This window comes from Fusarium proliferatum (genome assembly GCF_900067095.1).
Source record: "Fusarium proliferatum ET1 genome assembly, contig: FPRO_scaffold002, whole genome shotgun sequence".
Lineage (NCBI taxonomy): Eukaryota > Fungi > Ascomycota > Sordariomycetes > Hypocreales > Nectriaceae > Fusarium > Fusarium proliferatum.
Genome location: NW_022194791.1, coordinates 2,205,904 through 2,228,933, shown reverse-complemented (window position 1 = coordinate 2,228,933; position 23,030 = coordinate 2,205,904). Strand labels below are relative to the sequence as shown.

General features: G+C 49.8%; 10 protein-coding genes across 10 annotated transcripts; 5 read left to right on the top strand and 5 right to left on the bottom strand.

Moving 5' to 3' along the window:
• Nucleotides 1-2,000: 2,000 nt before the first annotated feature.
• Nucleotides 2,001-4,663, top strand: FPRO_03053 (uncharacterized protein; the record flags this gene model as incomplete). Its single annotated transcript, XM_031226777.1, has 3 exons — nt 2,001-2,768; nt 2,820-3,889; nt 3,940-4,663. The coding sequence occupies 3 exons, from the start codon at nt 2,001-2,003 to the stop codon at nt 4,661-4,663; spliced, it is 2,562 nt and encodes an 853-aa protein (XP_031077280.1).
• A 2,027-nt stretch (nt 4,664-6,690) lies between these two features.
• Nucleotides 6,691-7,689, top strand: FPRO_03054 (putative regulator of phosphatidylinositol-4-OH kinase protein; the record flags this gene model as incomplete). The annotated part of the gene is made up of 4 exons (XM_031226776.1): nt 6,691-6,701; nt 6,931-7,016; nt 7,118-7,413; nt 7,510-7,689. 4 exons carry the CDS (start codon nt 6,691-6,693, stop codon nt 7,687-7,689), a joined length of 573 nt encoding a protein of 190 aa, XP_031077279.1.
• Nucleotides 7,690-8,464: 775 nt separating this feature from the next.
• FPRO_03055 (uncharacterized protein) lies at nt 8,465-9,504 on the top strand (the record flags this gene model as incomplete). Its single annotated transcript, XM_031226775.1, has 3 exons — nt 8,465-8,525; nt 8,577-8,738; nt 8,795-9,504. The coding sequence occupies 3 exons, from the start codon at nt 8,465-8,467 to the stop codon at nt 9,502-9,504; spliced, it is 933 nt and encodes a 310-aa protein (XP_031077278.1).
• Nucleotides 9,505-9,857: 353 nt separating this feature from the next.
• Nucleotides 9,858-12,390, bottom strand: FPRO_03056 (putative 3-isopropylmalate dehydratase; the record flags this gene model as incomplete). The annotated part of the gene is made up of 4 exons (XM_031226774.1): nt 9,858-11,984; nt 12,060-12,134; nt 12,199-12,230; nt 12,291-12,390. The coding sequence occupies 4 exons, from the start codon at nt 12,388-12,390 to the stop codon at nt 9,858-9,860; spliced, it is 2,334 nt and encodes a 777-aa protein (XP_031077277.1).
• A 963-nt stretch (nt 12,391-13,353) lies between these two features.
• On the bottom strand, nt 13,354-14,586 carry FPRO_03057 (uncharacterized protein; the record flags this gene model as incomplete). Its single annotated transcript, XM_031226773.1, has 1 exon — nt 13,354-14,586. One exon carries the CDS (start codon nt 14,584-14,586, stop codon nt 13,354-13,356), a length of 1,233 nt encoding a protein of 410 aa, XP_031077276.1.
• A 105-nt stretch (nt 14,587-14,691) lies between these two features.
• On the bottom strand, nt 14,692-16,578 carry FPRO_03058 (uncharacterized protein; the record flags this gene model as incomplete). Its single annotated transcript, XM_031226771.1, has 2 exons — nt 14,692-15,425; nt 15,495-16,578. 2 exons carry the CDS (start codon nt 16,576-16,578, stop codon nt 14,692-14,694), a joined length of 1,818 nt encoding a protein of 605 aa, XP_031077275.1.
• Nucleotides 16,579-17,116: 538 nt separating this feature from the next.
• FPRO_03059 (uncharacterized protein) lies at nt 17,117-18,557 on the bottom strand (the record flags this gene model as incomplete). Its single annotated transcript, XM_031226770.1, has 2 exons — nt 17,117-18,244; nt 18,312-18,557. The coding sequence occupies 2 exons, from the start codon at nt 18,555-18,557 to the stop codon at nt 17,117-17,119; spliced, it is 1,374 nt and encodes a 457-aa protein (XP_031077274.1).
• Nucleotides 18,558-18,978: 421 nt separating this feature from the next.
• FPRO_03060 (putative vacuolar ATP synthase subunit F) lies at nt 18,979-19,513 on the top strand (the record flags this gene model as incomplete). Its single annotated transcript, XM_031226769.1, has 4 exons — nt 18,979-19,035; nt 19,097-19,132; nt 19,186-19,323; nt 19,373-19,513. 4 exons carry the CDS (start codon nt 18,979-18,981, stop codon nt 19,511-19,513), a joined length of 372 nt encoding a protein of 123 aa, XP_031077273.1.
• A 336-nt stretch (nt 19,514-19,849) lies between these two features.
• Nucleotides 19,850-20,496, bottom strand: FPRO_03061 (putative phosphatidylglycerol/phosphatidylinositol transfer protein; the record flags this gene model as incomplete). Its single annotated transcript, XM_031226768.1, has 3 exons — nt 19,850-19,966; nt 20,017-20,233; nt 20,288-20,496. The coding sequence occupies 3 exons, from the start codon at nt 20,494-20,496 to the stop codon at nt 19,850-19,852; spliced, it is 543 nt and encodes a 180-aa protein (XP_031077272.1).
• Nucleotides 20,497-21,471: 975 nt separating this feature from the next.
• On the top strand, nt 21,472-21,690 carry FPRO_03062 (uncharacterized protein; the record flags this gene model as incomplete). Its single annotated transcript, XM_031226767.1, has 2 exons — nt 21,472-21,522; nt 21,556-21,690. The coding sequence occupies 2 exons, from the start codon at nt 21,472-21,474 to the stop codon at nt 21,688-21,690; spliced, it is 186 nt and encodes a 61-aa protein (XP_031077271.1).
• Between the last annotated feature and the right edge of the window lie 1,340 nt (nt 21,691-23,030).

The following is a 23,030-nucleotide window of genomic DNA, read 5'->3' as shown; positions in this document are numbered from 1 at the left end:
AAATGGCAACCGTTCTTGATTGTGATAGAGGAACGCCGACAAAAGACAGTGCTGTGGCTAAGGATAGAAGGTTTTCGTGTGAAAATGAAATTCAAGTCGTATTGATCGCGTCTCGTCTCGTCTCGTCTCGTCTCGTCTCGTCCGTCAACTTTAGTTGCACTATGTTCCAATTTGACGGATATATGAGTTATACCTTGTTGGCTTTGAAGCTGAAGAAGCTTGGGTGGGAATGTGGCCGGTCTAATACAACAATAGATCATGCCACTCTCTCGACCATTCCGTTTCTGAGAGCCATTAATTCACGCAGTTGGAGCAGAAAAGTGAGGCGAATAGAAGGCGAGACCTTTCCGTCACCGATTCTGGCCCGAAGGTGGTGGTGTTATGCTCTACCAAAGGTAAGGAAGATACCGTGCCTAGGTAGTAGAGTAACGGCAATAACAGTACCGTACGCATGTATGTACGCATTCTGCATAAGGTAGGTAACTTGGTGCAATCACTGCAATGCCATCCCATCCAAACCCACAGTGGGGGCCAGCCTCCATTTGTGTCCTGCCCACTGTCACTTCGGAGCGGAGGATGTTGGGGCCGTCCGTTCCTCTCCGTCACGGCAAGGGAATGCTCCGTGAATGCATTGCATCCTTGTGTAGTAATGCAGAACTGCCGTACTTGACCAAACCATTGAACTATTTCTGTTAAGTAACGCGGAAAAGGGAATGTCCACTTCCGCTGAAACCATGGTCAAGGATTAGGTGCTCGAGATAGGTGTAGTAAGATATTTCAGTACAAGTGATGCATGCATCCATGGATACCTAGTCTAGGTAGTAGGTAGGTTACACGGAATAGAGAGCCAAGGAACATCCAAAAATCTCTGTCGAGATAATAACAAATATGGCGCTGGATGTCCCCACAGCCTTAGGTCAAAAAGGCAGTACGAACCACAAGTCATAGAGCCTCGGTTTCGAATTATAGGTAAGTACCAGGTAAGGTAGTAGGTAGGGAAGAGTTGAGTGCTGTGCCGTCTGAAGGGCTAGGAGCTTCGGATAAGCCATCATGATATCCGAACTGGCTTGACCAGGGGGCGCCTGACGATCTTTCTGTTTCGCACAAGTTTAAATATATTGAGAGATCTCAAAAATTGGAAGCGTAATCGAAGATGAGTAACTGGGGAGATAGTGAAGTGATATCAATACCTTAGGTACCCTTGTAGGCGACGACTATACCTTAGTATCTCTCACACAGGGATGAAGGCACGGATAACATAAACCAGGCACGGCCAGAATACTTTGGCTTTTCATGCATATACAATTGTATTCATGCCCAAGCAAGCGAAGGTTGGTGATACGGGAACTGACTGAGCAGTGCGAGCTCAGCTCAAAGAGAAGGTCGAATTCTTTTCCATTTCGATTACTTATCCATCCTCTACCTAAGTACTTACTTACCTATGTACCTACTATCCAATTCTAGGTATATGCAAGTCTAGAGGACCTAGGCATGGGAGGATCTTGTCTTCTATAAATGGAAGGAGGGGCAAGCCACTTCCATTCCGCTACGGAGTACGCTGGGCCAATTTACACGCTTGGGGACAGGGAAAGCGCGTCATTCAACCGCCCAAGCCAGGCCAAGCCCAGCCAAGTCGCGTCGCCAAAAACACGTCGGACCAAATTGATTTTCAACGTCTGAGCAACCAAGACCAAGAGCCACTGTAGCACAACCAGCAGGCATAGGTAACGAACGATAACGCCGTCTGTACTTCTACGCTTCGAGCATCTTCATTTCTCATTCCGATAATTGTAACCTATTTATTTTATTTTAAAGGTTCTCACTGTATCATTGTTTATTTCCCTTCTCGACTCTTCCTCGTCTACTTTACGCGATCGTCGCGTCCCGATCCCCCCCCTTGACCATACAACGCCGCTTGCCGTTATACAACTCTCACTCACCCTCATGAAACTTGTGGCATATAGACTTGGCGAACGAACCGCTTCCTTACTATCGTCGACATGTATCTCCCGCGGCAGTTGATCTCTAAACTCTATGTCCACCTCCAACAAACAAGACACCCGCTCTCCCCACCAGTACTTATTCTCGTCGCTCTCGAACCCGATGCTCTCTGTGCTTGCAGAATCCTAACCCGGCTACTGAAACATGACTATATTCCCCACAAAATACAGCCTGTTGCTGGTTATACAGATCTTGAGAAGGCTGGCCGCGAATTGGTCGTGCCCATGATGGAGTCTCAGGGAGGTGGTGGTGGTGTCGTCGTATGCCTTGGTGTTGGGGGTATGGTTGATCTGGGGCCACTCCTTGGCCTTGAGCCTGAAGGTGACGACCAGCCATACAGTGGTGTCGAGGTCTGGGTTATGGACGCTCATCGGCCATGGAACCTGGGAAACGTCTTTGGCGGGTTCCCCCTCGACCCCGAAACGGAGGTCTCATCGTCTTATCAGTCGAGGTGCCCTACTGGTGTCAATGGTGGTATGATTGAGTCAGCATTTAAACCTGGTAAGGGTGGCATTATTGTCTTTGATGACGGTGATATTGTCGACGATATGCAAACTGAGCGCAATGCGTATCTCGAATTGATGGAGATGCCCGAAATCGACGACGACGGTGAGGACTTGGGAGACACCGACGATGAGGACGACGACGAAAATCCAAACGATGTCACCCAAGAGCCTGTTCGTGCAGGTCAGAAGCGAAAAAGCTGGTCAGATGCAGAGGACGAAAGCGACGATGATAGGCCCCACCAACGGCGAAGGAGTAACTCTGTACGTCGACTTGAACTAATTGCAATTGGGCTTACTGACATTCCCTTGCAGTCTAGCTCTATCGCTGAATCACCTCGGCGCCCACAGCAAAGAGGGCTCATATCAATGCGACAGCCCGATCTTGGTCTGTCAAGCGATGCTATCGAGCCACCCTCCGGAGCGCAGCTACCCGCAGGGCCGTCACTCCGCGCACAAAGGAGACAGCTCCTACGGTTAAGACAAAAGCACGAGGCCATTCTCCACCAATATTACAAAGTTGGATCTTCTTTCTCGGAACCGTTATCATCGATGATGTATTCGCTTGCCTCTGATCTTGGTAGAGCAGATAATGACCTTCTATGGCTATCTATAGTTGGAGTCACATCTATGGAACTCTATGGCCGTTCATCGGCGGGTATTGCGGCGCCTGTCAGACAGAGCGATAAGAGCCGCCCAACAGGTTGGTTGGGCGCTCGAGGTGCTAGAATACGTCAAGAGTTCCGTGATGAGGTCAGGCGGCTGAACCCCCCCGAACTTGCGAATGGGCGTGTTGCTGCAGAAAATACAGGCGTGATTCCTACTACAGCGCGGAACCCTGAAGACACCGGAATTCGGCTGTCCCCTGAGCCCAGATTTTTGTTGATCAGGCACTGGAGCCTCTACGACAGTATGCTACACTCGCCATATCTCTTTTCTCGCCTCAAGACTTGGAGCGAAGCAGGAATCAAGCGACTTCACAAGTTACTTGCAAAGATGGGTGTCAGCCTGGCACAGTGCAAGCAGAGCTATACTCACATGGACATGATGCTGAAACGTGAGTTAAGGGCAAAGCTCCTAAAATACGGCTCACTTTACAACCTTGACGAGATGGTACCGTCCGTTGATACGGATGGTAAAGACCGTGCTGGCGCGAAGGACGGGTGGGGGTTTGTCCGAAGTTGGGGATGGCGAGCAACGCTGAGTGCCCAGGATGTGGGAGTTGTTATCGGTGCGCTACTAGAAGTTGGAAAGCATGTTCAGAATCCAGATCCCGCCGTAATAGCAAGTCAAGCTGGTCGAGACGCAGAAGAGGAGGTCGAGTTTGCAGCCCAGGGCGAAGAATGGATTGAGCGGTTCTGGGAGGCATATGACGCGCTTGAAAAGTAAGTTCAATCCGTTGAAGACCTATTCTCCTCGCTGATTTGGACAATAGTATCGACGCGCTGAAGGCCGGTCTTCCTACTGCTCAGTTCCTCCACCGCGCCATCTATCGGACGGGAACATCTCTTATCAACAAAAAGCAAATCAAGCATCTTCGTGCATTTCGCATGTGTGTGGTCAAGGAGGGCCCTGATGTTTCATTGTTCACCCATCCTGCAGCGTTGACCAAGTTATCACTCTGGATAGGCGAAGCCCTTGCTGAACAAGAGAGGGAAACGCATGGCAAGCTATCACATGGTGGTCGCGGCACACCCCTTGTCGTCGCAAGTCTGAACGAGAAAAGAGGCGTATATGTCGTCGTAGGCACTGGCGGCGGCGGCGGTCCCGATACCACACTGCTTGACAGAGAAGCCGCCAAGAAACGGAAAGCCGAGAGGGAAGAAAAGCTCAAGAAGAAAGAAGAGTCACGTCTAGCGAAGCAGAAAATACGAGAGGATAAGCGTGCAGCCCGACGAGACGCGGGTGACGATGACGACGAACTGGAAACGGAATCAGAGGACTCGGATAGCTCAGACTCTGACGCGTCAGATGACGAAGATGTCGAGCATGAGAAAGGCTACGGCCTCAACAAGTTTGGCATCGCGTTTCAAGAGGTAGTGGCAGAAACTAACACGCGGGTCCGAATCGACAGTTTTGAGCATTGCGTTGTAGAGGTGAAGAAGGAGGATCTTGGTGGTTTTCTCGAGAGCTTGAGCATGAAGGTTGTTGTTGGCTGAAGAGCAGAAGAGCGCGGCCTAGTTTGGTGGTTGCTCAGGACCTATCTAATGATTGTACACGTGGGAGTCGTCCTGGTAGATGCAAGCGGACGAGATGATTAAAGTAGTTTCTGAATTGGATATGTTCCAAACTGGCAGAGGGATAGGAAGGAGTCAGGCGGCATCATGATTTGGGACAAGAAGCATGCATGGGTGGAACTATGGTTACGATACCTCTAAGCAAGACTTCTCTTGGGTGTAAATCGAGCACTTATTTAGCACTGGAAATATGTTTTCACTCTACGGAGTACAATTGGATCTTGTGAACAGACATGATCCAATGATAATAGTTGATATGTGAGGCCTCTTGAGGCATTACTTGCAGGGGCTGTATGTCATCCTAAGCTTTTCCTTGGAGGCAAGGTGAAGGAATGTTTATTTAGTCGAGGTGGGCGCAGCAAAAGCTTAATGACGATAAAGTGGTTTGGTGCCGACTTGGCGCAGATTCTTGCCCCTGTGAGTTGTGACACATGAGCGCTAATTGTGTATTATGGAATTACAACAGTTTGCTTGTAATCGGTGTGTATCGGTGGATGCTTGGGTATTAATTAGTCCGTAGCTAAAGATAGACCATCTTTTTCCAAGTGTCACGAGCGCTATCAGAACTCCAAGTATACCACTGGTCAGGTTGTTCTAGAACCAAGACATCGAGGCATATTAGTCTCTAAGTGACTCGATCAGAGGCTTATATTCTCGGACTCTATTAGGCTCAACAATCGAACTCGATCGCGGCAAAAGAATCTACGCGGATCAGAATGATAACCCAGAACAGGCTAGGTATGATAGCACAGCCACAATGTTGTGCTGGGTTGTTGGTTGCATGCGTGGATAACCTGGTCGCCACGCTTCGAGAAATCGAAAAAGACACAGCCTCTTTTGATATTTCTGGTAGTTAAGTCGTTGCGACAGTACCTAGGCAGCTGGTCTTGTAGACAAACAAGCCCAGGTCTCTTGAGAACCAGTATCAACGTCAGTATTCTGATATACTGTGGTCGCTCAGTCTATTGTATTAGTACCTAGGTAGGCAAAGCAGAGTGTTTCTGGAAATCTCGGATCATCGTATTCACGGGCTGTTTCGGATTCGTCATTAAATACCTACCTACCTACCTTAGAAGCGAAAGAAAAAACCAGATTTCCAATGGGTCGAGACTGCATTCAGAGCGCGCTTTCGCTTACCAATTGGTTGGATAGTATCACGGACCCGACCACCTGGAGTACGGCGGGGTTCTGGGCTGGGCTGCTATCCAGAAACCCCGCCCCCACTAACTCGTCCCCTAATTACGGAGGCCACAAGTGCCTAATACTGCACTGAGACCCCTATGATGCCCTGGAGGGTGTGCTGGGCGGCGATTTTATTCCAGCGGAGTTGTTGCCATGTTGGATCGCCTTTAGGTAACCCCGTCGGACTGGACTCTCTGTCTCCCGCCTGACCCTCATCATCTTCCTTCCTTCCTTCTTTGCCCTGCCTTGCTTGCTTGGCCTTACACCTTGCATCAGTATCTAGCGGCCTCCACTTCTTACCTACCTACGACGCAGGTAGTTATTCCATCTCCATCTCCATCTTTCTTCTTTCATTGCTCCCGCCGCTCGAACCGACTTCTACCTGAGCCTCTACGTCTCTTGTGTCCCTTCACGACTGCAACTCATTTCTCCTCGCCTATTACTGTCGCACGACCCTGAGAGCTTAAATAGCCTTCCCCTCACTAAGCGCCTCGCTTCTCTCCAGCCCCATCGTAACCTACTTCCACCCGCAATCCTCCCGCTATCGACATCGACACTGATATCATCATCTACCACGTTTCTTACCGACAAACAATTCTCAGAAGTAACCGACCTTATCCTCGTCCTCACTACGGCGCCTTGGTTCGAGAGCACCTCATTTCCTTCGAGTTTAAAGATAGCCCCAGACGACAAGTCCTTGTTCAACCGTCGCGCAATTCGCGCTCTCTATACCCCCCCGCTGATAACATCGTAAAGTCCGAGGCGTCATGGGCAAATCGTAAGTTTATCTCCAACATATTCCTGCTGTCTTCGACAGTCACTTTACCGTATTATTCGTCCTGTCGCCCCCATGCCTCGGTGTCTTTTGCGTCATCTGGCGCCAGGAATCACATCGAGTCGCAAGCGCATTTGTCAACCTCGGATCCCCGCGGAAGCTAGGGACCGACGTCATTATACTGAAGGATCGACCACATCACAATGATACTAACCTCGCTGTGTCTATGCAGACAGTCAAAGCTTTCCCAAGATCAGCTCGTCGAGTTGCAGAAGTCGACTCATTTCGATAAGAAGGAGCTTCAGCAATGGTACAAGGGTAAGTCTCTGACACTGATACTGACATGGACTCTCACTCGATCTATATCAGGAGTCTGTACCGCTTCATGAGATTAGAATTGTGTCTAACATCAGAGCTAGGCTTCCTCAAGGACTGCCCCTCGGGTACACTCACCAAGGAGGAGTTCCAGAAAATATACAGACAATTCTTCCCCTTCGGAGACCCGAGCTCGTTCGCCGATTATGTATTCAACGTCTTCGATAGCGACAAGTCCGGCACTATTGATTTTAAAGAATTCATCTGCGCGCTAAGTGTTACTAGCCGAGGCAAGATGGAGGACAAGCTGGATTGGGCATTCCAGCTGTACGATATCGATGGCGATGGCAAGATTAGCTATGATGAGATGCTCAAGATTGTCGAAGCTATCTACAAGATGGTGAGTACCGACTTCGCGCCCAGCTTTGTAGTGTCATGTTTCGATAGGACCCTGGAAATGCGAGTGGAAGGACGAACCCCTACTAAACATCAATAGGTCGGTTCTATGGTTAAATTGCCCGAAGACGAAGATACCCCCGAAAAACGAGTGAGGAAGATCTTCCGCATGATGGACAAGGACGAGAATGGAAGTCTAGATATGGAGGAGTTCAAGGAGGGTAGCAAACGGGACGAGACTATCGTCTCAGCGCTATCTCTTTACGACGGTTTGGTGTAGGGGCAACGAGATCCCACCAACAACGACATGAACGGAATACGAGCCAGGAACAAAGGGAAGGAAACCAAATCAAAGAAAAACACCTACAAGTGAAAAGAAGGATCCATGGGTGCCATCTGGCCAGGAGTGTGAGGAGCTTTTACCTTTTTGCTTTCACTGTTTGTCACGGACCCAAGCGCACGGCCTCTTGCTTTACAAGAACGCGACTTCAGGGATCTCTGACTACGGAATAAATCGCCTTGCTGTTTTTATACCAGGCTCTGTATTTTTGTTGATTGTGAATGTTTTGTTTGCGTCTAAACGAATGCTTTTAGACTTGACTGCTTAGACGCCATGGCAACCCCGAGCTCTTTCTTTTTGTGGTTTTATACGGTCCTATGCTATGATTATGCGTCTGGGACTTGTGGGGGCTCGATCACGTTGTGAGCTTCCGGTATATTGATATATTCCGCCTCTGACGAATCGATGGCGGCTAAACAAGTGTTAGTCACGACTGTTTACCTTTCTGGATAACTTCATTGCTCTATATCATGCCATAGGACTCAGGGACATGTCTTAGTGGTTCCTTTTCAAGTTCCTGATATATAGTACTCACCTCTATAATTTGATCTAAGGCGGGATCCACTTATACTGAACTTCTCCATACTCGGCTACCTTAAGCGCTTTCACACTATCTCGGCATCTCCAGGTTAGACCAACGCTTTTCAACGAAATGCTCTATTTAACATAACGCAAAACTCTTACCAAGCTTCATCAGAACAGGCAATATCTCACAATGGAATTTGTAGATAGCCTCTTGGCGAATCTTGAGCCAGAAGTCGAAGACCCAGAAGAAGGTCAGCTCACAAGATCCTGGCACTCATGCAGGTCTCACTAAAAATGCGTAGAAACTTTTATGCTGTACTCACAGCCTATCCCTTCCATGAATCTTGGCTTCGTCGACTCGCGTGCTACTTCCGTCGATGTTTCTGTTGCTGATCGGGACTACACTATTCATCAGTCTCCTACTGTTCTGTCATCGTCACGCGCAGGTGGAACAACAGGAGCTGGTAGATTTCCCCTCTCACACTCACTCCTCGAGAGGAAAGGCTGACTTGAGATACAGTATTATGGAAGATAGCCCCCAGCTTCGCCTCGTGGCTCTCTTCCCCGTCAAATCCCATTCTTGCCAAAACCATCCATTCAAACGCCTCCATACTTGAACTCGGCTGTGGCATTTCCCCCCTGAGTGCCCTAGCCCTTGGTCCACGCATAGCACGCTATGTCCTCACCGATCAGTCCTACGTGCAGCGTCTTGTTCAGCGCAATCTTGACGAGAATTTATCTTCTGCTTTGAGCTCGGGGACGTCTACGCCGACGAGTGGTCGAAGCAAGAAGAAACGAAGTGGCCACGGGCATGGGCATGGTGTAGCGCAACCCAACATTCGCTTCACAACACTTGATTGGGAGACGGATGAGGTAACTCCGTCTCTGACCGGTTCTGATGAGGCTCATAGCTTTGACGCCGTTGTCGCCTGTGACTGTGTTTATAACTATGCTTTGGTAGACCCCTTCGTTCAGGCATGTGCGGACGCATGCCGTTTAAGACTCTCTGATGAAGCCTTTGCTAATGATGAAGAAAAACGGCCGTGTGTCTGTGTCATTGGGCAACAACTTCGAAGTGACGAAGTATTCGAGTCTTGGTTAAAGGCGTTTTCAACTTCATTCCATGTCTGGAGAGTTTCTGATAGTGCACTGCCCGCAGAACTGCAATCTTCGGCCGGTTTCGTGGTACACGTCGGTATTCTTCTCGATGAGATCAAAAAGGGGGATTGATATTATTTGACCTAGTAGCACATTCTACCTAATCAGATAGCACGGGGGTGTACCAGACCATCGTTTTTTGAAGGAACCAGTTTTACATCGTATAAAAGAGTTTTCGTTTCAATAAGTTGCTATTAATCCTGATCGTTTTGATTCATAAATCTTCTCACGAGTTACGAGTTGACATGTACTCCAATTTTTTCGTTGCTTCAACATTCAATGTGAGCAAAGTCAGCAATCCTTTTTGTCCATCAACCCCAGCAAATACTTGAAACCACAAAAACCACATGCTAACCATCATATGCCAGTAGCCCAGATCCCTTCGCCGTTAAATAATTTCTTCATTTCTCATCTCTTGGTCCGAATCACCACTCGAGGGGCTCCTTTTTCTCCTCGCCCCGATTTGTTTTGGGAACAGGGACAGCCTTGGCGGCCAGCTTGCCACCCTGTCCGGGACGCTTCAGGTAACCTGTGCCGTCGAGCCATGGGGTGTTTTGTGTCATGCGTCGCTCGAACTCGGCAATCTTGTCCTCCTGCTGCATGGTCAGGCCAATGTCGTCGAGGCCATTGACCAGGCAGTGCTTGCGGAACTCCTCAACGTCGAATGAGCAGATGGTCTCTCCGTCAGCGTTCTTGATTAGCTGATTGGGCAGATCGATCTCAATCTCACGATTGGCACGAGCCTCGGCGGCGATGGCTTCGAGGTTGTCTTTGTTCTCGATCCTGATGGGGAGCATGCCGTTTTTGAAAGTGTTGTTGAAGAAGATATCAGCGAAGGAGGGAGCGATGATGCACTTGATGCCAAAGTCCAGAAGGGCCCAAGGGGCGTGCTCTCGAGAGCTGCCGCACCCGAAGTTGGGTCCAGTGACAACCAGAGTCTTGGCCTGTCGGAAAGGCTCTTGGTTCAAGATGAAGTCGGGGTTCTCGGACCCATCTTCCTTGTATCGAAGCTCGTAAAACAGTGCGGTACCAAGACCTGTTCGCTTGATTGTCTTGAGGAACTGCTTGGGAATGATGGCGTCGGTGTCAACATTGGATCGGTCCAGAGGAGCCGCAGTGCCCTTCCAGATAGTAAACTTAGGCAGACCAGAAGCGGCACCTCCAGCGCTGGCCAGAGTGTTGGTGTGAGGCTGAGAGTCCTGAGGCTGATCTCCGATCATCTCTCGCTCCTCAGAGTCATCCCTGGTTCGCTCGTCCACATGTGGCTCCTCAGCAGGGAGCTCACGGGGCTTAAAGGCAGATTGGTGGGTGTAGTGTGATAGCTTGCGAACATCTGCAAGCTTACCAACAATAGCGGCAGCAGCTGCCATGACAGGAGACATGAGGTGAGTTCGGCTAAGAGCACCCTGTCGGCCCTCAAAATTTCGGTTGGATGTACTGGCACATCGTTCCTTGGGGGCCAGAATGTCAGGGTTCATGCCCAGACACATGCTACATCCAGCTTCTCTCCACTCAAAACCAGCATCAACAAAGATCTGGTCAAGTCCCTCCTCCTCAGCCTGTGCCTTCACAAGACCGGAGCCAGGGACAACCATGGCGCGCTTGATGTTATCGGCAACCTTTCGCCCCTTTACAACGTTGGCAGCGGCTCTCAGATCCTCAATTCGGGCGTTGGTGCATGATCCAATAAACACCTTATCGACAGGAATATCCTCCATTGGTGTTCCAGCCGTCAAGCCCATGTACTCAAGCATGCGGCGGCCAGCAGCCTTCTTGCTCTCACTGCTAAAGGTCTCAGGGTCAGGGACACATCCGGTGATGGGAACTACATCCTCAGGGCTGGTTCCCCAAGTAATGGTGGGAATGATGTCCTTGGCATCGATAAAGACGTCAATGTCGTATTTGGCGCCAGGATCAGACTGGAGAGACTTCCAATAGGCAACAGCCTGGTTCCAAGTCTCGGAGCCATACTTGGGGGCAAGGGGCCGTCCCTTGAGATATTCAAAGGTGATCTCATCAGGGGCAACCATACCAGCGCGGGCACCACCCTCGATGGACATGTTACAGATGGACATGCGAGCCTCCATGCTCAGGTTGCGGATAACAGAGCCGCAAAACTCAATAACGGCGCCCGTACCTCCGGCAGTTCCGATCCTGCCGATGGCGTGGAGAACGACGTCCTTGGAACTGACGCCAGGGGCCAGCTCACCATCAATCTGTATCCTCATGTTCTTGCTGCGCTTGGTTATGAGACACTGGGTGGCCAAGACATGCTCAACCTCGCTGGTACCGATACCAAAGGCAAGGGCACCGAAGGCGCCATGTGTTGAGGTATGGCTGTCACCGCACACGACGGTGGTTCCGGGAAGAGTGAAGCCCTGCTCGGGACCAATGATGTGGACAATACCTTGTCGTTTGTCGCCCAGGCCGAAATATGTGACACCAAACTTTTTGACATTCTCTTCCAGAGTGACACACTGTGTTCGCGAATCGTCCTCCTCGATGAATGAAGCAATGTCCTTCAGGGCTTTGCGGGATGTGGTGGGGACATTCTGCAGGGTCCAGGGTTAGTAAATGCTCTGTTGGCCACCATTTACAGTAGCTTTCGGTTGATTGGCAATGCATACGTGATCAGTGGTTGCAAGAGTGCAATCAGGTCTCCGGACTTTGCGGCCTGCATTTTCGAGACCCTCGAAGGCTTGCTGTAGGTAATTGGTTAGCGGATGTTCGGAACATGACGTCGATGGTTTGGAGAAGTTAACTTACTGGTGATGTCACCTCGTGGACCAAGTGCCGGTCTTTTGGCCAACTTTGTCAGTTCACTGCCCATAAGCAAAATCGAACGCACATAAACGTACCGATGTAGAGGAGAATTGTGCCATCGAGCTTTTCGTCGACGATATGTGCCGAGAACACCTTATCGTAGAGGGTCTGGGGGTTACCCACGGGAGCAGGCATTTTGAAGTTTATAACCACTCTTAGTGGATAGCTTTAGACAGTAGTACTGGAGAGTGATGAATGACTCTCGTGAACAGGAGATATCACGAATGCGGGGTGAGAAGGTATATAGTTGATTGTAGAAGAAGAAGGAGGTAGAGTTGATGGAGTTGTGAAGGTGAAGAGAGGAAGCTATGGGCAACACCCCGCTTTGAACAGGGTAACAGAGGAAATGATGCAGCTGAAGAAAGAAGAAATCAGGAATTGGACTGGAATTACCTAGAAAAAAAGAGGCGTCTCTTCCTGGGGTTTATCAACAAAATTTCACCTGAGCGCCCCTCCTGCCCAATTCCACGAGCTTCATAGAAATTGGTTCGAAGGCGCCGATGATCGGAGGGGTCCGTTTGCGGCCGTCAGCAATTGGAGCTCACCAAGAGGCCAGAAGCCCCAGGACGGGCGCCAGCGCGGGGTAGACCCACAGCTGCCTCCTGCACTGATTGCTAAATAATTGGTTGCTATTGGTTGCTCGTTGATCGCTGCTTTTTCAACCTCCGATGTCAAGAGTCCACGACCTCCGATTGCCTTTCAGTTTTGGTCCTTTTCGAAACTCCACGGCTCTACCCTGGTCTAATTACGACATTAATTGGCTTGGCCTCTCTCAATGCCGAGTCTTAGACCTTTGCAAATTAGCTCATAGCACCAGGTTTCGGTTGGCTCTTACACGGTGTGACCTGAACATGAACCTTATGAGTACGGAAAGCCAGCACAGCTTGAGACATTGGAGAATCAATGCGAAGTGGACTGGGACAGTTATTTTCACAGTACCCATGCGATAATCAGGGTACCTATTCTGTATTGTAAAGTCGTACTGTGTATTGTCTATTTTTACCTCCCTCCGCATCCGCCATCGGCGTGCGGCTTGCCCCGGGCTATGTTGTCTCCGGCACCGGTCCTTTCCCGGGTATCCGCCCGGCCGTTGTGTACCTAGTCGTCCATATAGACTCCGGTCAAGCTCCGCCGAAACATCGCCAATGCCTCGTCAACTGAACAATCCCAGTCCTCTTCCCTGCACTTCATTGTGATTGCCGTTAACTCCATACCCCAAACCATTATCACCAACAACCCGAGTATAAGGGGCAATGCGAGACAAGTGCTCGCCAAATCTGTCCAGGCATCGCTTTCTCGATCGGTACCTCTCCAGTACGGGGAACTGCAATCAAAGACAGGCTTCACCGCCTTCCAGTACAATCTCAAAAGCTGTATGTTGTACTCCTTGATCGTACACAGAAACTCCTTGATGGCATCCCACAACCCTCCCGTCATACCCTCCTGCTGGGATCTATTACTGGAAAGATCTGCGATGCCGTCTTCGGCGTTCCACTGTCTTGGAAGATTGCCTGGAACGTGCATCCCGGGATCCGCTGCTCGATTGCTGACTCCTGGCATATATATTTGAGATAGAAGATCCAGATTGCTCAATGGAGTGCTGGCTTTCCGAGGAATATTCACCGTGTTCTCCCCCTTTTCGATTTTCTTGACGCCCAATGTGCAAGTGGATGTTGACAAACTGCTGCATCGTTCCTGCATTGCTGGTACCTCTGTTAGTTCCTCCATGGTGTCGCACCCTTGTGCCTGTGGTGGATTTCTCGACTCCTCCAGAAGACTCTCCAATATAGTATTGATCACTTGAATCTCTTTCGCCGACGCCGATTTCAGCAATGTACTCAGTCCGCGATTCTCTGGGGAAGCTTCCAAGCTGTTTGGTGTTGTGCCAAATCTCTTCAGGTTGTGGATTACCCGACTTAGCCTGCGTTTGCGCTGGAGGCCTTCCCCGGCCTCTTGACCTCTCTTCGGGGGGTATTTCGATTTTATCTGGTCGCACCCAGTAGTGATGGTGATGTTTGTGGATGCAGACGCCCCCTTGACTTCGCACCTATTCGTGATGTCGTGATTCGCGCTCTGCGCCCAAACCCGCTCCGTTATTTGATCTTCGGTCACGGGTTTCGCGTGGACTTGATGTAAGGATTGGGAAAGACTCCCTCTGGTTATACGGTGTCTTGTTTGTGTTGTTTGTCCGGTGGTTTTGGGTAGGTTCTGCAGCCTCTCTTTGACTGTAGCTTCCTTCAAGGGAAATGGAGGAGCGGTGAGGGGATCTAGAGTTGCTGACCGCTTTGTCTCGTTCTGGGGCAGTGGGCCGCTTGTGATCCCAGCTTTCATTGTTCGTCTCCGGAGCAGTAGGACTGTTGGAGACGGTGTTGAGTTGTTCAGTGCCTCTTGCTCCCAACTGGACCGTATCTTTGAGTTTCCTGTTAGGTGCGGGTTCTATACACGCCCTGTGAGGACTTGCTGATGGGATGTCGAGACTGGAGTGTGTTGGCACTGGCTTTCTAGGGAATTTGACGCGGTCTGTTCCAATGTTGTCGGGAGGGTAATGGATTTCTCGTGGGTGATCGTCAAATCTTGCACGTAGCTTTCTGGAATGCTGTTCTCGTGTTGGCTTCGTATCTCGATCTTGCTCTTCACTAGTAAGTGGTTGGTGCTTGATGCTGTGAGGTTTGGTTTCATCGAGAGATCTGATGAAGAGTCCTTCCTGATTGACACTCGAGGTATCTGGGTTCCCCCCGGTTCTATTGCCCCTTCTAGGCCCTTCTCTAAAAAAGAACTGGAGTGCTGGTCTTGTTCACTGTGGCGCGCCAGTGATCCGCCTGCCTCGTAAAACTTCTGGTTCCCTTGCAGATGTTGTGTCTCGTTGGCAGGCGTTTGTATCTGTGTATCATCGTGCGCGGGTGCGAGGAAAGACCCTGGGATCTGATCTCTGTCTAGCCTGGGCTCGCTTGGGTTATGGAATTTTATGTCATTCTCGAAAAGCTCCAAGGCTGAAGGAGATGGGTTTGCCAGGCTGCGTCTATGAGGGGTTTTGACCACTGTGTCAGATGAGTTGGAACCTTCCTTGGGTCGTACTGCAGTCGGGACTTCTTCATCGGACGATTCCTTTGGGTTAAAGTCGATCAGCCCTTCTTCCCTTGCCATATCTAAGTCTCGTCGTGACGGGCGCCCTGCATCGAAAGACGGATTCAGTTGGATGTGTCAAGGCGGAGGTGGCATAAGTAGATTGGAATACTTACTTGAGAATACTGAAGTACTTCTGTGCGATTGGGCAATTGGGCTCAAATCAGGTTTCTGAACCGACGACCACTGGTGTGTCCCCCTTCGCCATTTGGCAGTGGCAGAAGCTGCCAGTTGTTTCTCTGCTTTCTCTTTTCGTCGTGCCTTGGCGACTTCGTGGTCAAGATGTATCTTGACGATTTCAATCTCGGCCTCCTTTCTTTCGGCAGCTGATAAAGTGCTCTTGGCCTGTGCCTCTAGGTTCAGCAGCTTTTGTTCCGTTGTCGAGCTCAGCGTACTCTCTCCACTGTCCGATGTAAGATCAAGAATACCCGTCTGCGGATTGACACCTTGAACACCCAGGTAATCTCCGCTCTCTCTCAAACTTTCCCGGTCCTCCCGTGCTTTTCTCCTTGCCTTTCGATTGGCTTCTAGAACTTCTAATATGCTAGGAGTTCCTTGAATGGCTGCCGCAAAGGACTGAGCTATGGAGGAGCGCCTCATAGGTTGCTGTTCTTTGCCCTTCTCGGCTTCTATACTGTCACTCTGTTTCTTCTGACCACGCTTCTTGCCTTTTTCCAGGGAACCGAAGTCATTCCATCTGCGATAAGTCGGCAGTGAAGGCTCATTCCATTTGTCTTTAGATGCGGGTGTTGGTTCAGGTACTGCTTCACCTAGGTTTTTTGGTGTGTTCCAGTCTACAAGACGATCTGAACCCCCGGTTCTGCTGCGTTGACCCCCTCGGCGATTTGAAGCAGAGCGATGCTGTGTCGATTCTTGATCGTTGCTTTTGTGTTGAAGTTGAGATGAGGAATTATCAGCAACCGCTCCAATTTCCCGACCCCCGTTGTTTCTCAATGTCCCCCCTCTCTCTGCACGATGGCTTGGAAGTTTGTTTCTGAACCAATCTCCCACATCCCCTAATGTGGCACTCCGAGTAGTTTCCTGTCTCTCCTTAGCTAGTTTACCCAAATCTCCAAGTGTTAGTCTTCTCTCGGAATCATCCATGTGTCGTGGCAGATTCTGTAGACGTGAAGGCAAGAAAAGATGGTCAGACAAGGCTGCCCTGCGGCGTAATGACGACCAATGTGGTTTCTTAGACATGTTTAGGTGCAAGCAGCCGTGTCGCTGATGAGTAACCTTACTCTTGTTGATGGTTCAGCCGTTGATTAACGATAGTATAGGGGAGGGAGCTATTAGTGATTGTAATGTATTCTCACCTGTGAGACGAGAGGCGCTAGGTATAGATAGCAGTTATGAATACGAGGATCAACAGTATTCGTCGAAGAAAAAAATTCGTCACATCGAGTGAACCATGGGCATGTATCCCGAGAACCCGTCAACTTAGCCTTCCTCGTGTATGCCACAATGATATTTCAAGGGAAACCACAACGAGTGCATGCAATTCTCCCACCTGCCAACGCTTCTGATATCCCTTATGCTTGACACATAAAAACGGTTCATATCAGAGCAGGCAAAGATCATCAAATACAAGCTGACGATGGAGATAGGTGAAGGGGATTCAGGGTATTCCATGGTATTTATTCAGAAGCCAGACCTTAACGCCAATCTTTGCTATTTGAGGCTACACTCAGTTTCGATGTGGTTAAATGTATTAACGAGCAAGATAATAATTGGAAAGCTACCATCGAGGATGGCGATTATCCGAGGGTGCTTGTTGCCGACCCAACCCAGCAAAGGGGTTGCCGCCTCCATTAGGCCTTGAACCTGTCAGACGGCGACCGTCAAGCTTTTTCGATGGCGTTGTTGCTCCCCAGTTTCGTTGCTCGTAGGCTGCCATTTCTCGAGAGTTCCGCGGAGATGCTGCTTCCTGAGGATTGAGTTCATTAAGACTGGTGGCCTTCTTGAGGGGTGACTTATTATGGGTGTGGATGCCCATGTTTCCACCAAAGTTCATTCCCTGAACTCCCGAAGATGTCCCAGTTGATGTATAGCCTGCAGGCAAACTATGGCGAGGTACGGTGCTTTTCTGGCTGGTAGCGGGTCTAAAAGCTTCCGAGCGTCTAGTTGCTGTGGGAGGCGTGAACATGTGAGGCTTCATTACGTTGTTGGAGGTTGGGGTGAGGGATCGTTCCTCAGGGGTATGATCCGTTCCGGTATATGGGTTAGAGTGGACCTGGAAACCATGGCGAATCTGAACTGTAGGGGTCCCAGTCTGCACAAATTCTTGATAGTCGTCGGGCTGGTCTGTCGAGAACTGTGTACCGATATCGCGCACCGTAGGGTGAAGACGGGGGTGGACAAACTTGGTATCGTACTCTTTCATCACTTGCTCCTGAATCACGGCCTTATCCTTTGCTTGTTGCGCAAATCGAGAACAGAAGAAGAGAAGCTGAGCAGAAACAAGGGCCTGCAGAATGAGTGTATTCAAAACCGTCACACTTGGTCGGGGGTCGAGAGGAGCTAGAGGAAGGAAGATCATGTACACCAAAACATGCCCAGGGCCAAAGAGACAAGACAGGCGCAAGGACACTGGCAGAGGATCCCAGACTGACAACTCCCAAACATCTGATGTCTTGTCTGGGTGGGCTCGCGACTCGGCAGATTCTGGTGTTATCAGATTTGCGAGATAGCTCAGGGGCGTCGAAGGCGATGCGCTCGATTGGTTCACTTTCACACGTCGTGCAGAAGGCGTCGAAAGCGGCCTGTCGACCTTGGCCAGAAAGAGTCGATACTTGCGCGTTCGCGTAATCGTGTAGAAAGCATTGGTGAAAGAGAAAGCTATGAGGGCCCATACCAGCGGATAGATCTTTACAATATATGCGATTAGCCTCAATATGATATACAGCAGTCCGACCGAGAAGACGCGAACTTACCAAGAATGATAGCCACCCTGAACTGGTTTCATCACTGAAAATATCGTCACTTGGGGAAGATGATCCTGAGTTCGCGCGCGCAAGTAAAAAGACGAAGTTCATGGCAAGGCCCATTTGTGTCCCAACCGAAGCTGAATCCCAATCTCTTGTTTCCAGCTCTTCAGATAGCCAGAGCAAAAAGTCCATGGGGTTGATAGCAGCCATGATACGCTCTCCGAGCGGCTGCCGGCGAACTAGACGTGGCATGTTGAACACACTGCAGGGTATTGACTCCTTTGAAATTGTGTATTCGCGATCGCAATACCAGGGAGGAGAGTTGCGAGTCCGCACTAAAGTAATAAAGAAAGAGAGGCGGCTACTTGGCCGGATGTTGTTTACTTTGAGCTCACTGTTGCTAAGGACCAGGTCAATTCTTTGTTCACTAGTACAGTACCTCCTGCCCCAAGCTGACCAGTAGAAACCCAGTGGAGGCTGCAGCATCCACCTGACGTGGGGATCAAGCAGTGCCTACGGTACCTTACTCGCAATGGTCAGAGCTTCCAGGTTCCCAGGCGGAGCGGAACTTCAGGCGCCGACCTCCTCGTAGTTGGTTGTAACTCTAATCATCAACTCAGCGCCATCAACACCAACAAGAGGGACGTGTAAACACAAGTCCACATTCATCAAGATGGCCTCACAAGCAGATTACAAGGACCGTCAGTTCCTCGCGGTCATCGGCGACGAGGTATGAGCTGCAATGAAAGGCTCCTTGTTCACAAGCTTGCGCTGACGTAGCTCTCATCTAGGACTCCGTAACAGGCCTACTTCTCGCGGGTATTGGCGTGAGTCTCAATCACTGCTCAGTCCCTTTACACATGCTAACTCTATTCAACAGCATGTAACGACAGGCGCCGATGCTCAGAAGAACTTCCTCGTTGTTGATGGCAAGACCGACACAGCTGCTATTGAGTCCGCGTTTGATCGATTCACTGAGGATCGCAAAGATATTGGCATCGTACTCATCAATCAACATGTCAGACAATGTTCCGACTTATTTTGCCGCTGAACTAACTCTCCTGAAGGTCGCCGACCGAATCCGACATCGCATTGACACCTATACCGCGGCTTTCCCTGCTGTGTTGGAGATCCCAAGCAAAGATCACCCCTACGACCCTGAGAAGGATAGTGTATTGAGACGAGTGCGACGTCTTTTTGGAGAGTAGGGGACATCGTTTCACTGGGCGCAAGGGTTTGTTTCGGGATAATGGAGCGAGCACGGTATAGAGGCAGCAGTGAGCATGGCTGTACATGATTTGAGGTCGGCACTACGTTTTTCTTCTTCTTCGACCGCAGGGCAGTTCCTCCTACAGAGATGCAAAGTAGAGCACGATGCAATGGACTCATTATCAGATATGCTAAATAAATCTCAAGCCGCTGCAGGTTGCCCCGGAAGAGCTAGAAGATTCGCCAAACCAAACGTTAACCTATAACCCCATGAGAACCTGCCCAACGATAAGTCATGCCGCCATGTGTATGTTATGAATGCGCCATAATCCTAATTACAGATCGCTGCCGAAAAAGCCCTTGCTGCTACGAGAGAAAGTGACAGTTGCCGTGAGACAGGTAATTTGCACATCATCGGCGGTGAAGACGTCGGCTAGAACAGTATATTTGCCCTGGAGCGAATTAGAAACAGGCATAGGAGAAGCAAGGAATAGTCACATACCGGAGGGATCTCGGCAGGAAGGTCTACAGTCTTGGTGATCTCGACTTCACCAGCCTCGACGGGACACTTCAGGTCGACATTGCCAATCTGCTCGCACAGATCGGCCTTGGTGCTAATAAGGCGAATAAGTCCATACTTGACAGTCAGAAGAACATAAGCATCCTGCTCAATCTTCTGCTTGACTATTCCCTTAGCCTTGATCAAGAGTTCCTGGCCGCTATCAAGATGTTAGTCTCTCAGGGTTGTGCAAGGATAAGCAGATGAATCGTACGCTTTGGGGGGGTTAGGAGCAAGGTCGACCTTGTCAATCCTGATCAGGTCGGCAGTATGGTCTCCAGGGCACAGTTCAAGGGGAGAGTCGCCGGGAATCTTGAGGTCGTCGCTGATAGTAACATCGGGAGCCTTGCCATTGAGAACGCTCAAAGCCGCCGCTGGGGCCAGGCATGCCGTCAGACATGCGGTGATGGTAGAGAATCTCATCGCGCGGGGTTATCTCGCGAAGTTTGAATAGCTGTGGGATATGTTGATGTTTGCGAAAATAATACGAAGCAGTAATTAGATGACGGAAGTCGTGTGAAGATGATGAGAGAGTCGTTATCAGGGCAGAATGGTGGATGGCGAGTGGCTCAGTGTTGAGTGCGTCATGGGACTTATCCTCCACTTTTTGGCCCAACGACTGGCCGAGAGCGGCTGGAAATTGATGCCTTACCGCCTTGCAGATGACCGCGGGCTGCATCCGAGTGTACTAAGAAGCTACATACCTTACCTTATCATGGAGGCAAAAGTCTAGAACCAAATGATTGAATCAAGTCTCGAGCATGAAAGCCATTATAATAAGTGAGGAAATGAGTTTGCATGGCAGCCAAACAAAGCGTATACTGTTGGCTCTGGGCGAATTATCAATTTGCATTATCCTCAGAGTCAAAAGCTTACTACCTGCTTCCTGCTCATTCTCATGCAGGTTCCTGTCTCACGTTTGTGGAGGTGGAACATTCAATGTCGAGTTGGAAGTCCAGCCTCCTCACTTTCCAATCACATGGAGCTATCCCACGTTTAGCGTTGCTGACCGACACGACCTGAGGCACAAAGTCGAAGCCTCGTGCACGGGCCATGCTATGGCGTCGGTATATAAACGCGCTTTTCTTCCAACTCCTTTTAAACTCTTCATACTTACCTTGCCTCAGGAAAGCCAGCTCAAGAATTGGCCTTTCTAGTGTAGAGGGCCTGCATTGCACACCCGCGGAGTCACTCTACTCTCTATTGTCCTTCGGGACCATAGGGGGCGGAATTTTTGATTTATCACCCTCTTTCATTGTGATCTGCTGCTTGCGGCGGGCATGAGGAAGGAATATGTGAAACCTGCTTTCGAAACCTGAATGCGATTGCTTCCCCATCTGACAATTACCGCGCTTGCTGGCCGATTGCTGTCACGAAGGAGGACGGGTCTCACTCACTATGGCACGTCGCAGCGGCATACCACAAGAACGACTTCATCAGTGGGTCACGGTGAGACGCGTCGGCTTTGAGCTGGTTGCCTAGTGTCGCTATTGGCGCAAGGCGTATCAGCGGGAGCTTAATGGCATTTTCATGTTTTTGACAATCCGTATTTTCACGCTGACCTTTGCCGACCGGTTGACCCCTGCCCGTGCCCTCGAGTCGAATTCCGTCACTTGATATCGCACTGTATGTACCATGCTGAGGGAACACAAGAAAACTCGGGACATATGCCATAGGTAACAAAAAAGAATTGGCCCATTCTAGCAGAAACTTCAACCAGTCTTTGGATTGGCGAATTTTGGCATCACTGGCCAAGGCTTGAAGTTTTCCTGATCCCTGATGCTGTGTTATCTCTGGTGCAACTTTCCCCACTTCCGTACGTGTAAGTCTTCGAGGCTAAGGTTTCGTCACGACGGTGGTAGGGGGGCAGCTAGGTTTACCAGTTCAGAGGAAGAAAGTCACCTTTTGGCTGTTGGTGCATGCTTCGCGTTGACTGCCACCATTCACCAAAGACTCAAGCTGTCGAGTTCGAAGAAAGCGGCCACAGCAAGATGCAAGATATCTATGTACCTAGGCAGCGCTCTGCAAAACAGATATTTGTAATTACAGCAGTTCAGCGTTGCACTTGGATCTCATATGTACACAGGCCTCCATGCCATGGTCATCCAAGCATGGGTGCGAATACGGGCGACATCGCGAGACAGACACGACATGATAGTAATGGAAACTTATTGCACATGTCCCTAGATATCCTGAACAGACTGTGGGACGAGCACATTGGCGTCTCTAGGAAAGCCATTATTTAAATGGTACGTTTTCGGCTCTTATCGAGGTTCTCTAGGGGACTGCAAGAACGCATGAACCTCTTAGGTTCTCGATAGGTGTACTCGGACAAGATTAGTATGGTAGAATAAACACTTTCCCGTTCGCACCCTTCGTTCATTATATATGTAAGGAGTCGTTTTGCATCTTGGGCTTCCTGTCTAAATGTTACCTTTGACAAAATGCAACGCAACAGTCGCTCCTTTAGCACCAAGCAATTTGCACGGTGGTGATGACGCGACTTTCACAGCCTCCTAACGCAGATTCGCATGCACAATGTAATGAACTTGGAACAGCCCGCGCTGATTGGCTTGGAGGTGAAAAGCCTGATTGGTATCAAGCCTGCTCCCTGCAAAACAAGCCAGTCACTGGCAGCAACAAGGATATGCCGTCCTTGTCAAGCAATGTCCTCGCATACAGTACGAATAAAAGGTCTGATAACACTAGACACACTGTGCTAGTAAGCTACCTCTACGCAGTAACCTCTTTCCCTTTGATTACATCTTGGTTAAGGCAGTCTGGTCTGGATTTCGATATTATTCATGAAGGTTTAGAAGTGAATGTCGTAGCCAAGATCATAATGTCATACACTCGCATCAAGTGGCCAAGCTCCTTGTGCGGAACTATCTCGTTCTTCTCATCTCAAACAAGTCTCTACTCCGTACGCGGCGAACAACGTTTACTTTAGACAAAAA